Source organism: Vulpes lagopus, chromosome 7 (assembly GCF_018345385.1).
Source record: "Vulpes lagopus strain Blue_001 chromosome 7, ASM1834538v1, whole genome shotgun sequence".
In the NCBI taxonomy this organism is placed as follows: Eukaryota; Metazoa; Chordata; class Mammalia; order Carnivora; family Canidae; genus Vulpes; species Vulpes lagopus.
The window spans coordinates 40,407,153-40,423,486 of record NC_054830.1 but is presented as its reverse complement, the minus strand read 5'-3'; the positions used below and the strand labels follow the sequence as shown (position 1 = coordinate 40,423,486).

Here is a 16,334-nt window from a genome sequence, read left to right as displayed (position 1 = left end):
GCCTATTGAGTAGTCATGACCACTTCTCAACACTGGCCAATGGTTACCATTCAGGAATCTTAGTCCAGTTTAATAAAAGGCTTTCAAGAGATGTTTTAAAATTCAGATATTTTCTCTTTGAAATCTCTACTTCTATTATTGACTTGGCCTTTTTAAAAATTATTGTAATGTAGGCCAAAGAAAATAAGTCTTAAAGTGGAATGTGGCCCATGTGGGCTTTATGTTTTCAATATTTAGTTGAGCTTGAGATTTAAGAGCTGTGTTGTTCAATATGGTAGCCAGTGGCCAGAAGTTGGCCCTATAGATTTAAATCAGTTAAATTAAAAATATATTTCCTCAGTCAAGGCAGCCTTATTTCAAGTGCTGAGTAGGCACATGTGGCTAATAGCTACTGTAAACTGATGACCATTTTTATGCTTCCAGAAAGTTCTTTTGGATGGCACTGCTGTAGACTGATCCTTGAATCCATAGCTTTTCTGTTTTTTTCTCCTTAAAAGGAAATAACCACAACATTATTTTCTTGCAGCTCTATATAATAAGTAAACTATGTTAATAAAGTACACTGTGAACAATATCAGATATACAAGTTATAAAGACTAAATATCATTGCAAAATATCATCTCCCCCGGCCACAGGTTCTCCCTTTAAAGTATGGCTCCCTATAATGGAATTTACCAGAAGTCTACTACATGTATTCAGAGGGCACCTTTCCTATTAGTGTCATAAAAAGTTTTGAATGGTGTCAGAAAAAAACATGAAAAAAAATAGCTAATAGTGTAAGTAACCAAAACCCAAGAAAAATGTAGAAGTTGGATTTTAGATATTACAGATGGAAGTGTAAAAATTAATTCACATCATTTGTTGTTCTTCTTTGTATTTTTGAAGTGGGGTGAGGAGGAAGGTCAAAACCAAGTTAAATCAGTTGGGTCACATTCGTATTCTTAACTAATCAGTGGGGCCAAGACATGCATTGTTCAGGCCTAGTCACCTGAGGAGTGGCCTCTTGGATGGGAGTGAGCGGGCCTTGCTACCAGAAAGAGCAAACATGGGTGCAGAGAAGGCAGGAATAGCAAACCTCTTCTGTAATTCTCGTAGGGATAATTTTAAGGCAGTCACTGATCAATTTGAACCACGCTTTAATTGTGCAAACTGAAAGTTGCTTTTAATCCCAGTGGGTTTTTTTTCTTAAATGTATATGTTTAAAATTTATCAGTGAGTGAGAAATGGGAATCTGTGTCATAAAACACATTTTAAAAACTTAATTTTTGAAAACACAGCATTGCAATTTAACTCATTTATATCTTTGGCAATTATTGCTGAAGCCTAACTAGTTATTTTTGGATAAAGTATTGAATATGCAAATTCGAACATTCATTCTTTCAAGGGCTGCAATTATTCTCATCACTTCAGTAAACATATTAACAAACATTGCATTTGAACACAAATGCATTTGCTTATTAACTTGAAAGCCGCATCTAAAACCGCAAATTGCTTCTGTGATTAAATTCCTAATTTTCCTGTCAAACCCCAAATAAAGTATTGCCTGTTGATTTAACAAGTGTTTAGTGTGGGCTTATTTCCCAAACCTAGCCCCGCTCCCTAAATATTTCAGTAAATTATTTTGTTCTTCTCGCTTTGTTTTATGTTGAAGTCTAACATGTCACACTCGTTTTTCACTAGTATATTGTTTATATTTCCATTTTCGTGACCAGATTTGGTGTGATAGTGTAGATATGCTGAAGGATTACCTTTGTATAATCAACTGTGAGGTAAATTATATCCAGGGATTATTTTAAAACTACCTGAAGTCACTCAGTTTTGTTTCAGTTTCACAGGGTAACAGTCTCTAACCTTGTTATCACATTCTAGAGAAAGACCGTGTTTGGGGCTCGGTGCCTTAAATTATACTGACAAGCTAGAGCTGTGCTTATATTCATGATTGTTGTTCCACGCTAGTAAGATTTTCTGTAAGAGTTGCTGTCTCCTGTAATAACTAGTATGGTAAATAAATAATAACTAATAAAGTAAATGAAATAAATATACATTAATTCTTCATCTTTGAGTTGTTTATTGCTAATATGGATAATCTCAGTGAGGGGGTTAGATATGGTTAGGTTACTCCACTCAGAAAACTTCTATAAGCACCTACCGTGAACCACCTATTATGACTGGTGGTGGGAATTCAGCAGTGATTGAAACAGTCATCATTCATCAGAGGTCATGCCTTCAAAAGCACTTTTCAACTCTGAAAATTTAGGCTTTTCATACTTTTTTCTAAGATGTTTTATTTATTTATTCATGAGAGACACAGAGAGGCAAAGACATAGGCAGAGGGAGAAGCAAGCTTTTCATACTGATTTAACTTATTGTATAAATTCATGTTTGCTTACACATGCAGACTCATATACACACTCTTACACATAGTTTGCTTTTTGTATTAGAAGGCAATTCGGTCACTGATGTTTTAGTCTATTTCCCAGAAGTAACAAGTATAGTTTTCATCATGAAAACGTAGTAACTGCCAGTTGAAAGAGTTTCTATGTCAGGTACCTTATGCTGTTCTACTCAAAATTCAAAATCTATTGGCTCAAGGGCATGTATGTTTTAAAGAAATTGTATTAAAAAAAGTGTTTAGGGAGAAACTGGCCATAGACTTCCACCATTCCATTGAACAGGCTTGGCCAAATCTCCTTACTCCACCTGCCCAGCCTCTCTCCAGTGAGGAGGTACCAGCACCCTGTTGTGTAGAGGATACAGGTGAGATTTTAGGAGAAGTGGATTGATCAAATTCATGTTGTCTCAGGAATTCCAGCAGAGCATGAAGCCCAGGACTTCTCATTCCACCTCCCAACTTGTACTTACTGGCCCGGAAGCAAATTAATATATAACCTCCCCATGATGAAATAGAAGGGAATGAGAGCTCATTGCTTGAGAATCAGTAGATTTGTGAAATATGAATATTAAACCATTTCTCACTTGTGGTTTCTAAAAGCAAATCCTAATTTGTGTAGAATGAGCATTTGAACACTGAAGGCTGGCAGTGAACTTATAAGATCATTCAAGAGTGTTACAACATGATGATTATACAGAGGTGCTTAATCTTATGACATTTACCACTGAGCTAAAGCTACAAGGTTAGTCTGTTTCTAGAGCACAATGTAAATGTTATAGTATTGAAATGCTGGTGTATGCAGCCCCAAGAGCCATGGGCCTGTCTTCTTTTGTTCCAGATCACTGCATTAAGCCTTTTGGAATGAAATTTGGGTATGCAAATGTTACTTTTATGAATTTTTAAACAATTTTGTCATTTCAAGAAGATTTCATTCCGAAACTTTATAGAGTTTCTCATGAACTTCACATTTTATTCCTAAAAGTGGACATCTGCACCTTTTATAAAAAATTGTGAATGTGCAAAAACTAAAGATAGTATCTACCTCTAAAAGCTTCCCAAATTCATGACCTAAATGTGCCATTCACCTGTCACACTTTATTACTATGTGTTCATGAACTCTGAACAGTTGATTACAATTCACTGCAAAGAAAATTAATCTAATTTGTAGATTTATTGGACACATATTTGTAAAAGGAGTATGTGTGTATGCCTTCAGTTTTTCCGCATGTTTCTTGTACAAAGAAAATCTGAGAAATATCTGGAAATCAGGCCCAAATATGAATATTTTGCATTGGGAACTTAAGTACACTATTTTCTCAGGATATGATAATTTTTGGAATTTCAGGCCCAAAGGTTCCTCACACATTCCAGAGTTTAAATAAATACAGCTGTTTTAAATCCACATACTTTCAAAAAGGGGAAAAACAATTAATGTTTAATAAGATATTGAGAAATTTTATACCACCTGGGGATGAGGTCCATTTAATGATGAATAGTGTTAATAAGGAGAGAATTCTATCACTTTGTTAAAATTAGCATTCTTTCAGGTATGTCGTGTATATCTTAGCTCTGAAGAGTTAGCTAAAGCAAGGGTGCTCTTTTGCTATAGTAGAAACATATTTTAAAATAGAGTAGATTTTGCCTTATCACGTAATGAAATAATCTAGGGAGTCAGTCTATGATGAAGATTGAGCTAAAGGAAGTAAGAAACAGTTATGCATAAAAAATGTTTCCCATTTTAGTTGTTTAGTCAAAGCTTTGGGATGATATCTTTTAGATCTTAGACACTTAACTGAAATAAAGTATTTTCCCACATACTTTTTGATCTCTTAAATCTTCCCAGCTATTAAATAGGCTAGAAGAAGTGCCTCTCCATATTTTTATTTATCTTTACAATTTTCCACATAGCCACTGTACCTTTATTATTCATCAGCTAAACACAAAAGCGGAATTTTCAAATGAAGCCATCAGGCATACTTAGGTCATAAGCAGTCTAACTCTAGAACTAAAATCCCTTTTCTCCTATATAAACTGTATTTTGTAGGTGACAAAAACACAAGTACCCTTTGTCATGAGAGTCTTCGGTTCAAAAATACGTGAAATTATCTATGTCTTTTCTGGTTTGAGTTTAGAGAAGTTTTTCCCACTGCAAGCATTAAATTAAAAGTTGTCAGAAACTGACAAATATTTACAGCTTAAAAATTCAATGCACCCACTTGTGATTTACTGTTGTTTTATTCTGTGAAAGTCAAGCCCAGCATGTTTAGGACTATGTTTTCCATATGTGGTTTGTGTACATATTTGTATCTGCCTGAGAATTCATTTAAATGTGGAACTAAACTTATACATTTGTTCATTTCCTATGGCTTCTATCATGAAAACTTTATTATATATTATTCAGATATAGAAAATGATATATAATCTACTACAATGATAAACATCCATATAACCACTACTCAAGAAATAAAACCAAAAGCCTAAATTTCCTAGTATTTGCTCCCTGAACGTACTTCACTTTCTCTCCATGAGAGCTTTAAAATACCTTAAAGTGGAGGTTTATCATTTTCATGCTTTAAAATATGCTTCATGCATTATTAATATTATTTTATATGTTTTGAAACTTTATATAAATGGGGGACGCCTGAGTGGCTCAGTGGTTGGGTGCCTGCCTTCATCTCAGGTTGTGACCCTGGGATCTGGGATCAAGTCCCTAATCAGGTTCCCTGGAAGGAGCTTGCTTCTGCTCTGCCTATGTCTCTGCCTCTCTCTCTCTCTCTCTCTCTCTCTCAGTCTATGTCTCTCATGAGTAAATAAATAATTCTTTAAAAACAAATGTATGTAAATGGTATCAAATTGAACTTTATAAAATGTTTCACAATTGTTTATGAGACTTTAACATACTAAATTCAAACATTTCACAACTATATATTTCATTTGACATTGCATACTTTCATTTGTGATAATGTTAACATTTCATGTCTTTATTTACTTTTAGAGCATGTCATATGTTCAGGTTAAATATTTTATATATAAGCACAACAACTTTTAGATGGCACATGACATGATGAAAGAATTCTGAGCTAGACTTCAAGTGAGTACTACTACTAATCCAATATTGAATAATTTGGGGACAGTTGACATCTCATTCAGCTTTTTTATTGAAATCATCATCTATAAAATGACTACTAGATTACTCACATTCTTAAAGTTACAAAGAGTAATTGAGATGATTGTTATAATACACAAAAATTTATAGAACTGATAGCAGTTTCTTTTTGTAATAAAAAGTAAGTCTTCCAGGAGGTAGATGGGCTCTAATTTATACAATGTATGTGTTCTTGAAATTATGGGATATTTCTGAGTTTTTAAAGGCGAAGTCTACTTTGATGTGTCAAGTATACATACTGTTTAAAAACTGTTTTATTTCTGGGGACACCTTGGTGGCTCAGTTGATTAAGCGTCCAACTTCAGCTCAGGTCATGGTCTCAGGGTTCTGAGATCAAGTTTCTCATAGGCTCCACACTCAGCAGGGAGTCCACTTAAGATTCTCTCTCTTCCTCTCCTCTACCCCTCCCCCTGTTCTTTCTCTCTCCTTCTCTCTCTCTCAAATAAATAAATCTTTTTTAAAAACCCTGGTTTTTCTGTTTAAAAACTCTTGTTTAAAAATTACTCCCCCCCCCTTTTTCTTTTGGCTTCCCATTGATAAATATGGCTCTGGGGGTTAGTGCTTTTACTGTTTGAGACCCCCTAGGTAGTATATAGGGTCTTTTACCACAGTGTACCATTTAGTAAATAGCATTGTGATGGCTGAGAAGAGTGGAGAGTGCCTGAGGGATGGGTATTTACCCAGATAAATTGAAATGGATAGTTGAGCACTTATCCAATTAATTTATTAAATGTGCTCAGTCAGTCTGAATAAATCAAAGAAGTGTGCTCTTTTCCCCCTTCATTGGCAGCATGAGATTGGCCTGAAGTACATGAGGTAATTACCTCCACTTTCTGCTTCATCTTTGCCTATATGGACTTAGCTTAATTTGTTCATGAACAAATTATTCTCACCTCTTTTGAAAAGTGTGAAAAATATTTAACTTTTAGATGTGATTCTGTTGTGCTTTTTACTATGCTTTAAGCTTTGGTTTCTGTTAAGTAGGCCATGTTTGAGCTTCAGATATGGCACAATGGAATAATATATTTACCTCTCATTTGTAAGAGGGGTGATGATTAAAGTGGATTTTATAATGTAGGATTTATTTATTTATTTATTTATTTATTTATTTATTTATATTTTTAAAAGATTTTGTTTATCTGATACAGAGAGAAAGAGAGAGCACAAGCAAGGGGGTAGTGGCAGGCAGAGGGAGAGGAAGAAGCAGGCTGTCTGCTGAGCAGGGAGCCAAATATGGGGATCCTCATCCCAGGACCCTGAGATCATGACCTGAGCAGAAGGCGGATACTTAACCTACGGAGCCACACAGGGTTTTAAAAACCCCATAGGGTTTTTTTTAAAATATAAATATACTAAGTGGGGAAAAACCTTGATATTTGTTTTGCAGATGGCAGCTGAATGGAAGCGATATTAATCTGAGTATGGAATATCGGTATAAGTTGGACGGAGGAAATCTTGTGGTTATTAACCCCAACAGAAATTGGGATACAGGAAATTATCAGTGTTTTGCAACAAATTCACTTGGAACCATTGTCAGCAGAGAAGCTAAACTCCAGTTTGCCTGTAAGTTTATGTTTACAATGTCTAGCAAGTCCAGCATTTAAAAATATTTAACTGAGTTTGTGTGGTCATTCTGGATTTCAAAAGCAATACGTGGGTTTTATTAATTGAATAAATAGGTTGAGGAACAATTCAGTATGATCTTCTGGATCTCTGTGTACTGTACAAAGCAGAGCCTAAAATGCAAGTGGGTACTGTTTTTCTAAGGATTCTGTTAAGTACAGGAAAAAGAATCTCTTTAAGGATATGCTTATTGAGTAGCTACTCTATGTACTGTGTTTGAACTGGAAAGAAAATAAAAAAAGATTGTCAGACAAGGTCCTTGCTCTCAGAGAGCATTGATATAAGAGAATTATATCTGTCAGGTGTGAAAATGTTTTAGGAGCAAAGACAATGAAAAAGAAAAGAATGTGGCATTTTGTTGACCTTCCTCTGCATCTTGCCCAGCTCACAGCAACCTTTGGGGCAACCCTCTCTGAGGCCTAGCTCTGGAAGTCAACTTTGTACTCTGTTAATTGGACCTGGGTGAACTTGTGGCCCAACCTGAGAAAATCACTTTCTTTCTTTAGGGAATTTAGAATTGGGACCAGAGACCTGATTGAGTTTTTCTCTTTTGGACACATCTTTTGATTACTTTCTACTTTTGGTTTCTTCTTACTAGATTCTCTTCCTTTGTTACAGCCGTATATTTTGTATGAATTGCATTATCAGGATTATCTTGGTTCTGAGGTTTCTCTTCATTCTTTAGACCTCAGTAATCCTGAAATTGGAATGCGTGTGTGCTTATAATGTGGCTGTGTTCTCCCTCCACGGCCAAAAGCCATTAATAAATTGATGATGTGCCATTTAATGCATGGCTTATTCTGTAGCTTTCTGTTTTTATAATGACAGTGGTTGGTTCTGCTTTTGATATTCTATTCTGCGTGCTCTGTTTTTCATACTTGTTCTTTCCTTTGTTTTCCTCTGTGAACAGTGCTTTTGGTTGTCTGGTTTACTTTATTTTTTTAAGATTTTATTCATTTATTTGACAGAGAGAGAGAGAGAGAGAGAGAGAGAGAGAGAGAGAGAAAGAGAGAGAACGCTCATGCACACAAGCAGGGGGAGCAGAAGGCAGAGGGAAAGGAAGAAGCAGGCTCCACTGAGCAGGGAGACTGATGCGTGGCTCCATCCTAGGACTCAGGGATCCTGACCTGAGCCAAAGGCAGATGCTTAACTGCCTGAGTCACCCAGGCTCCCCTCTGGTTCTCTGACTTAAAGCTCTATCTTCTCTGGGTCTTTTGAGGGCTAGGTATTATATTTATACTATACAAATTTAAGTTTGTCTTTAAGTTTACTGGTGTTTTGTATATACTTCTCTAGTAGCCAGAATTTTAAACCTACATTATTTTTTCAGAGTCCTTCCATGTTAGACAAGTTCAGTTCCTGTTTTCCCCCTGACTATATATACTTTGCTATCTTGGTGATTTCTATGGTCACTGGTTTAATTAAATTCTTATTATGCCATTTTCATATATATGTCATTTTCTTACATATATACACAAAAGGCATACATATATATGTTAGGTACTATGTATATATGCATGTGTATATGTATATAATAAGTATATGTATAGTATTTTTCTCATGAATAATTGTATATGTGCATATTGTTTTTAACGAGAATTTTGCCAGAATCTATGAAATATCAATGTTTTACCTAGTTGCAATATCAGCCACAAGACTTCTTCCCATTCTTGCATTCTAATTTTTTTAATTTCTCAATTTTTAAATATTTAACAATGAGTTATATTTCATAGTTATCACTGTGTTTGAACCTCTTGCATTTTAAAGAATCATTATATTGGCTTATATGTGAAGACACTTTTTGGTTGGTACAAAGGTTGGATCCCAAAACTGGCAAAGAATTCCAATGTGATATTCTGTTATCTTTTAGAATTAGTGTTGCTGAATACAGGTCTGGGGTCAGAATCCCTTATATTTCTTGGGAGATCAACCACCAACTGCTTTTTTGTTTGTTTTTTGTTTCACTTGTTAGTTGCATATGAGATCATTTTTTTCTTCATCCCTTTAGTTAAAAACATGCATATTTCCAGCATACAGGTAGGTTTAGCTCTCTTTTAATTTACTTTGCTTAGAACTTGAAAAATTGGTTTATTGTACTGCATATTTTATACACAGTTCAGAAAATTTTCCTTTTCTATCCTTTAGCTTTATGTGTGACTTATTTATATTTTTAAAAGGCACTGGTACTCTGTGTATCAGATTTTTTTGTTCTATTTCTTGAAATACTTTTTATCTCCGGCTGTTCCTTCCTATGAATTTCTGTTCCTGATTCACTGAGGCCACATCTATTTATTTGTTATTTTGAAGATAGAGTCAGTTTCCTAAAGTACTTTTTTTGATATACAGGCAGTCTTTTTTACGACTTTCGATGAGTGTTTTCATTTTTATGCTTAATATTTTCAATACACTCTAACGCCAATTTTATCCAAAGCCCACCCTTATCAACAGATGATGTCAGTGGATTACCCTGGCTCTGCTTGCTTCTCTAGATGCAGAAGTCAGATTCTTCTCTCAGATCTGTAGGAGAATGTAGAATTCCTAGTTTAATTCCCTATTTTAGGAGTCTTTCATCAAATGTGCTATTCCTTTTAGACAGTGGAATTTTTCTGTCATAGATTCTTGATACTTTGTAATATCTGAAAAAGTATCATTAAAAGATTTTTTTCTCAGTCTGTTATTCATAAAGTATGACTTTTTTGTAAATACTTCTAAAATTATATCATGTGTCTTCCAGTTTTCCCCTACTTCCTGGCCAGTACTTGATAGGCAAATGGGATAAAATTGTTAAGTCTGGGATTTTATTTACCCTACTTACAAGCTAATAAGCTGGCCTGTGTTGTGCCCAAGACTGAGAATCCGAGAAACCACCAAGGAGCCGACACCGATGCAAACACATGAGGGTTTATTTGCAAGCTCGAGCTTGGGTCCAAGTATACCCGACACAGGGCAGCAGGGACTTGGACCCCGAGGCTAAGAGGAATAGCAGCTTTATAGGGGCCAGTGGGATTGTAACATGAGCAGAAAGTTGCACAGTCATGTTGGTCCTCAGGCAGGTGGCCAATTGAATTACATTTTACCCTATAGTATCCATTTGAACTGGCCTATTACTTTGGTCAGAATTGATGTGCAGCTTTGGTGGGCACAAGGCAGGGTTACATTGTTATGAGCCGATTTCCTATAAGGGTGTGCCCAGCTGTTTGACTAGGGTGGGGCAGCGCCTTAAGCAATAAGCAGGTCATGTGGGGGTCATACAGGAGGTGGCAGGTGCAGCACAAAATGGAGTTAGTCCTGCTCTGCTTGTCCAGGGGTAGGGGATTTTTTTTAATTTCCCAGGTCCCACAGCCTGTTGCTGTTTCACGGGTGCTAGCATAAGATGTGATATTCTTGGGTCAGTGACAAAGAACTTTGTTACTCAGAGCACAGCAAGCAACATGCTTTAGTTCCCCTTGCTCTCAAGTCCCACGGAGGTAATGAGAAATGACTGGGATAGCTGCTGCTCTCACAGCTGAGGATCACTGGAATAAGAGATCCCGTCTCTTTTATAGCAAGCAACAAGCAACATGCTCTTCACCTTAGAGGAAGGCATCACCTTATCCCTCCAGATTGCTCTGTGTAGACACATCAGTGAGAAATGGGCCTGCATAGGAGTGACTGGACCTTTCAGTCTCCGCACACCCAGTAAAAACTTACTTACACAGAAAAATGTCCATTGTTTGTTTGTCTGGTACTGTCTGGTACTGTCTTTGAGTTTCTTCCTTGGGATGTGCCCTGTCAGGATACATGTGGCAAACAAGGGACAGAATATAAAGAAAACCCAGGATGAACCATTTAGTTCCTTGGGTTTTACTTGTTCTGATGCTTGAGCATGGGCTTGCTTAGCAGTCTTGTTGGACAGTGAGATTCTTTGGTTTGGTCTGGTTTTGCAGTTGGCAGGGGTGGGGGTAGTTCATAAGTGTTTTCGGGAAGTTACAGGAAGGAATTTTGGATATTCTTAGCCTAATGCCACGTAAGATTGGAAAGGTAAAAAATGTATTTTTAAATACATATGGTTAAGAGATAGGTTTCTGGTAAAGAAACCAAAGACAGTGGCAAAAGTAGTGGGGAATATTTTACTATATCAGAGGTTTCCAATCACCAGGGGTAAGAGAGCACTGCTTTAACTTGGCAGCTTTGAAGGGATGGGATATATTAACTAAAGAAAGAATTAGGATCAAGAGTCTTGTATTAGTAAAAGATGCTCATGACTTGAGGGGAATTTTGATTGTCTTCGTTGCATGCAAATGGATGGTAAGCTGTTGTCAGGGAAAAATGTTCTAATTGTTTACTAGCTGTCTCCTCTCTTGATTATGTTTGCATGCTTAGTAATACGTTTTTGTTTCTATTAGTCATGGTGAAAATATATAAAATGTGCTTCATGGATAAATAAGTAAACAAAAGTAAATGGACCCCTTTAACGCTGGTGAAAAAACAAAGAAAATTTACCTTAATTTTCAAATTGCTTGAAAACAGTGTTTGTAAAAAAATCAAAGTGGAAAGCCCATTCATAATTTAAGAAGTCTCCATTTTGTAGCGATTCTCAACCACTTCTAGTAGATTATTTGTGGAACAGTTAGGAAACCTATGGAAGGGAGAAATATGTAGTGATTCAGTGTTTGAGTTCTAGGCTTTCTCAATTATTTGCTGTTCTGTTACATTGTATAATTTTGATACTTTCTTAATATACTTGAAAATGTTTTTCCAAATTCTTAATTCCAATCACAGCAGGTTAGGATGGTACCTCCAAACTACCCAAATATCTTTCTTTGCTTTATTAATAATCAGTTTTATTTGTCTTATTCCTGAATTTCTTAACAATTCTTTATTAAAATGTTTTTATTTTGGCCGTTTTGTGGTGCAGTGTATTTTTAATCATGAATTATATTACACATACAATTGGAATGGAAAAACTGTGAAGAATGTGTAGCTACCATGTAAGATTTAAAGCATTTGAAGTACAATTAAACCTACCTGCTAGCTCCCCCACCTGACATTTCCTTCCTTCACTTCCCCTCTCAATAGGTATTCACTGTTCTGAATTAAAAGTGTTTTTTATTCTTTGAATACACATATCTGTATTTCTAAACCACATGTTAAATTGTTTTTTCCTTTTTAATCTTTTATTTTTATTTTATTTTTAAAAATATTTTATTTATTCATGAGAGACACACAGAGAGAGAGAGAGAGAGAGAGAGGCAGAGACACAGACAGAGGGAGAAACAGGCTCCATGCAGGAAGCCTGATGCGGGACTCGATTCCGGGTCTCCAGGATCACACCCTGGGCTGAAGGTGGCACTAAACCGCTGAGCCAAACAGGCTACCCCCTTTTTAATCTTTTAAACTTTTATTCAGTGGCATCATACAGCATACATGCATTTACAACATTTTTGTTTCCTCCAACATTATGTTTATGAGTATCTGTTTGTCTACATCCATGCTAATGCTTGTTATTGTTCGTTTTTTTAATTTGTACATGTCTGGTGAACATAAAATTGTATTTCACTATGGTTTTATTTTCATTTTTGTGATGACAGTGATGTTCAGCTCCTTTTCGATGTTTGGTGATCATTTATATTTCTGTGATCTTAATTTTTTTTTAACTATATGATAGTCTTTTTTTTTTTTTAGGAGTTTTTTGTACACTGAATTAATCATCATCTTTTTAGAGGCTAAATTTTTCCCCCTTGATGCTGTCAAATGATGAACAAGTATTCTTAATTTTGAATTAAAGTATCAATCTTTTTCTTTATAGCTTATGTTCTCTCTGTTTTTTAAAAGATTTTATTTGTTTATTCATTAGAGACAGAGAGAGAGAGAGAGAGAGAGAGAGAGGCAGGCAGGACACAGGCAGAGGGAGAAGCAGGCTCCACGCAGGGAGCCTGATGTGGGACTTGATCCCGGGATTCCGAGATCACGCCCTGGGCCGACAGCAGGCACTAAACCACTGAGCCACCCAGGCGTCCCATATAGCTTATTTTCTCTTATGAGTTTAACATTTTTTTCTCCCTTATCCTGAAGCGGTAATGACATTCTCCTAAATGTACTTATAAAAGTTTTATGTTATGCTCTTTGTATTTAAGTCTTTAATTGTCTGGAATTGATTTTGTATATCATGTAAGGTAGAAGTACTCATTTGTTTTATTCCAATATGGATGTTAACTTTAGCAGCCCCATTGATCGAAGAGTCTGTTCTTAACCAACCTGAATATATCGTATGGTCATTGTCTCTGGTTTCTTTGGATGTGTTTGGAGAATTATAATATCTGTAAATAATGAGAGTTTTTGTTTCCTTACCAAGCCTTATATCTTTTTATATGACTGCATGTTCTCTAGCCTAATACAGTGTTAAATACTTTGATGGTAGATACTCCTATTTTGCTTCAGATTTTAAAGAAGATGAACTAAGTAACATTTCACCATTTGATATGATATGTCCTGTAGATTTTGTAAATACTCTTTTTCAAGTTAAGGCAGATCCTCTCTAGGTTAGTTTTTATCATGAATGCTTTATTCTTTTAAGTGCTTTTCCTACTTTTACTGGGATATTCGTGCTGTTTTCTTTAAATGGTTACTGTAGTAAACAATTTTTAATTATTAACCAACCTCCTATTCCTGGGTTAGTTTCACTTTGGCTTTTATGTATGTTTTTAAAATAAATGGATATTAGCTGTTTGCCAATATTTTATTTTGCATTTTTGCATATGTATTCATGGGGGAGATTTTATTTTCTCTTATAGTATCCTTTCCTTGGCTTTAGTGTCAAAGTTATTTTCACCTCTAAAAGGGAGCTGAAGAATATTTATTATTTTATATTACCTAGAAAAAATTGAGAAATCGTAGAATTATCTATTCTTTGAATAAGAAGTAGAGCTTATTAATAAAACCACCTGGGCTTGGAGTTTTCACTGAGAAAAATGTTTTAACTATTGATTGAATCTCTTGAATAGTTGTAGAAGTAATCATATGGTCTTTTTCTTTATGCAAAGTTAGGGTTTTTTTCTAAGAATTGCATCCTTTGTTTTATGGTTTCTAAAGCATTGCCAAAAAGTCGTTTCAAAACATTTCCTTTTATTATCATCTTATCTTTGTTTCATCTATATGTACATTCCCTGTTTCACTCTAAGTATTATTTTAGTACTCTTTTTAATCAAACTTTTCAGAACTTGGCATTACTGTTCACTTTTGAATCATTATATTTCATTCATTTTATTGTTCTTTCCAACTTCTTAGATTATTTTATTGTTCTTTTTTTAATCACTTAAGTTATAAGGCTACTTTCCTCCCATCCTTCTCTTTTAACACAAATATGTGTGGCTATAAATTTTCTTGAAATCATAGTTTTAACTGTAAACCAGGGTTTTGACATATAGCATACTTATTATGGTTCAGTTCTATATGTGTTATAATGTCATTATGATTTTCTCTTGGATCCTTGAATTATCAGATACATGTTTTTGAATTTCCAAACATAGTGGTGCTTTTTCTTTCTTTTTAAAAAATATTTTATTTATTTATTCATGAGAGACAGAGACAGAGAGAGAGAGAGAGAGAGAGAGAGAGGCACAGAGACACAGGCAGACGGAGAAGCAGGCTCCATGCAGGGAGCCCGATGTGGGACTCGATCCCGGGTCTCCAGGATCAGGCCCTGGGCTGAAGGCGACACTAAACCGCTGAGCCACCCTGGCTGCCCAGTGGTGTTTTTTTCTAGTCCTCTTTTGTCTGATTTCTATTTTTTTCTTTAAAGATTTTATTTATTTGAAAGAGAGCGCATGCATGGGAGAGAGAAGTGTGGGAAGGGGATGGGCAGAGGGAGAAGCAGACTTTCCAGTGACCTTGGCCCTGGATCCTGGGATCATGAGCTGAGCTGAAGGCAGATGCTTAACCAGCTGAGCCACCCAAGTACCTCTTTTTACTGATTTCTAACCTTTGCCCCACTGTTCAAAGCAGTGTTCTCCATGTTCATTGGAATTGTATATCTCGTTACTGATGCTTTATCTAATCAATCAGTTTCATAAAGTGATAGATTTCTGCCTATCCTTGTATTTCTGTATTTTTCTTTGTGTATTTAGTGAATTATTAATGAATAACAATTTATAATAGTAATATTTTGGTTAACATGAGGTGACCAACTATCCCTAATAAATTGCTTGTCTTAGAATTTAAGTGTTAATATATTAATCTTGCTCTATTAATATGTTCTGATTTTTTGTGTGTGTTCTTCCTCTTTGTTTGGACTGACTGAGAATCTCCCCCCGTCTTAGGAAGATTGAAAGTTTTACACCTTATTTATTTTCTTCTAGTAATTACCTTAGAAATTTCAGTATGCATGTTTAACAAAGTCTAAAATTTATCAGTATCTCTGACAATAGAGGACTTTGAAGGTTTTTTTTTTTTAATTTTATTTATTTATTCATGAGAGACACAGAGAGGGAGAGAGGCAGAGACACAGGCAGAGGGAGAAACAGGCTCCATTCCAGGAGCCCGATGTGGGACTTGATCCCAAGTCTCCAGGATCAAGGCTTGGGCTGAAGGCGATGCTAAACCGCTGAGCCACCCAGGCTGCCCTGACTTTGAAGTATTTTAAACTATATTGCTCTTCTCCAGAGTACTGTACTATTGTTATCAAATATTTTAGTTGAAATTCTTACTGCCATGAATTAGACATTACTGATCCTGTTCCTTTTATTTTCTAGTTTTTCTTTTATTTCAGAACTAAATAATGTAAGCATGTATAAACTTCTACATAGTTTCTTGTTGGCTTCTTTTAAAGATTTTATTTATTTATTCATGAAAGACACAGAGAGAGAGAGGCGGAGACATAGGCAGAGGGAGAAGCAGGTTCCCTGTGGGGAGCCTGATGCAGAACTCGATCTCAGGACCCCAGGGTCATACCCTCAGCCAAAAAAATGTCCAACCACTGAGCCACCCAGGTGCTCCTCTTGTTTGTTTTTTTATATTTTTTGTTTGTTTGTTTGTCAAGCTTCTGCCCATATCCTGTTTATTTATCCTTTCAGAGAGGAAACTACTTTCAATTCTTTGGTTCTTATTTAACGCATTTTTTAAATACATAATTTACTTATGTTGCTACTTCTTGATTTTTTAGTTTTAAGCATTACT

The 16,334-nt window shown here is 35.6% G+C and overlaps 1 protein-coding gene across 1 annotated transcript in view; it reads left to right on the top strand.

The window, feature by feature from the left end:
- CNTN3 (contactin 3) overlaps nt 1-16,334 on the top strand; it is a 327,782-nt gene that overhangs the window by 112,681 nt on the left and 198,767 nt on the right. Inside the window, exon 4 of the mRNA XM_041760551.1 lies at nt 6,946-7,121. Coding sequence (XP_041616485.1) covers nt 6,946-7,121 — 176 coding nt within the window. The remainder of the gene's footprint in view (nt 1-6,945; nt 7,122-16,334) is intronic.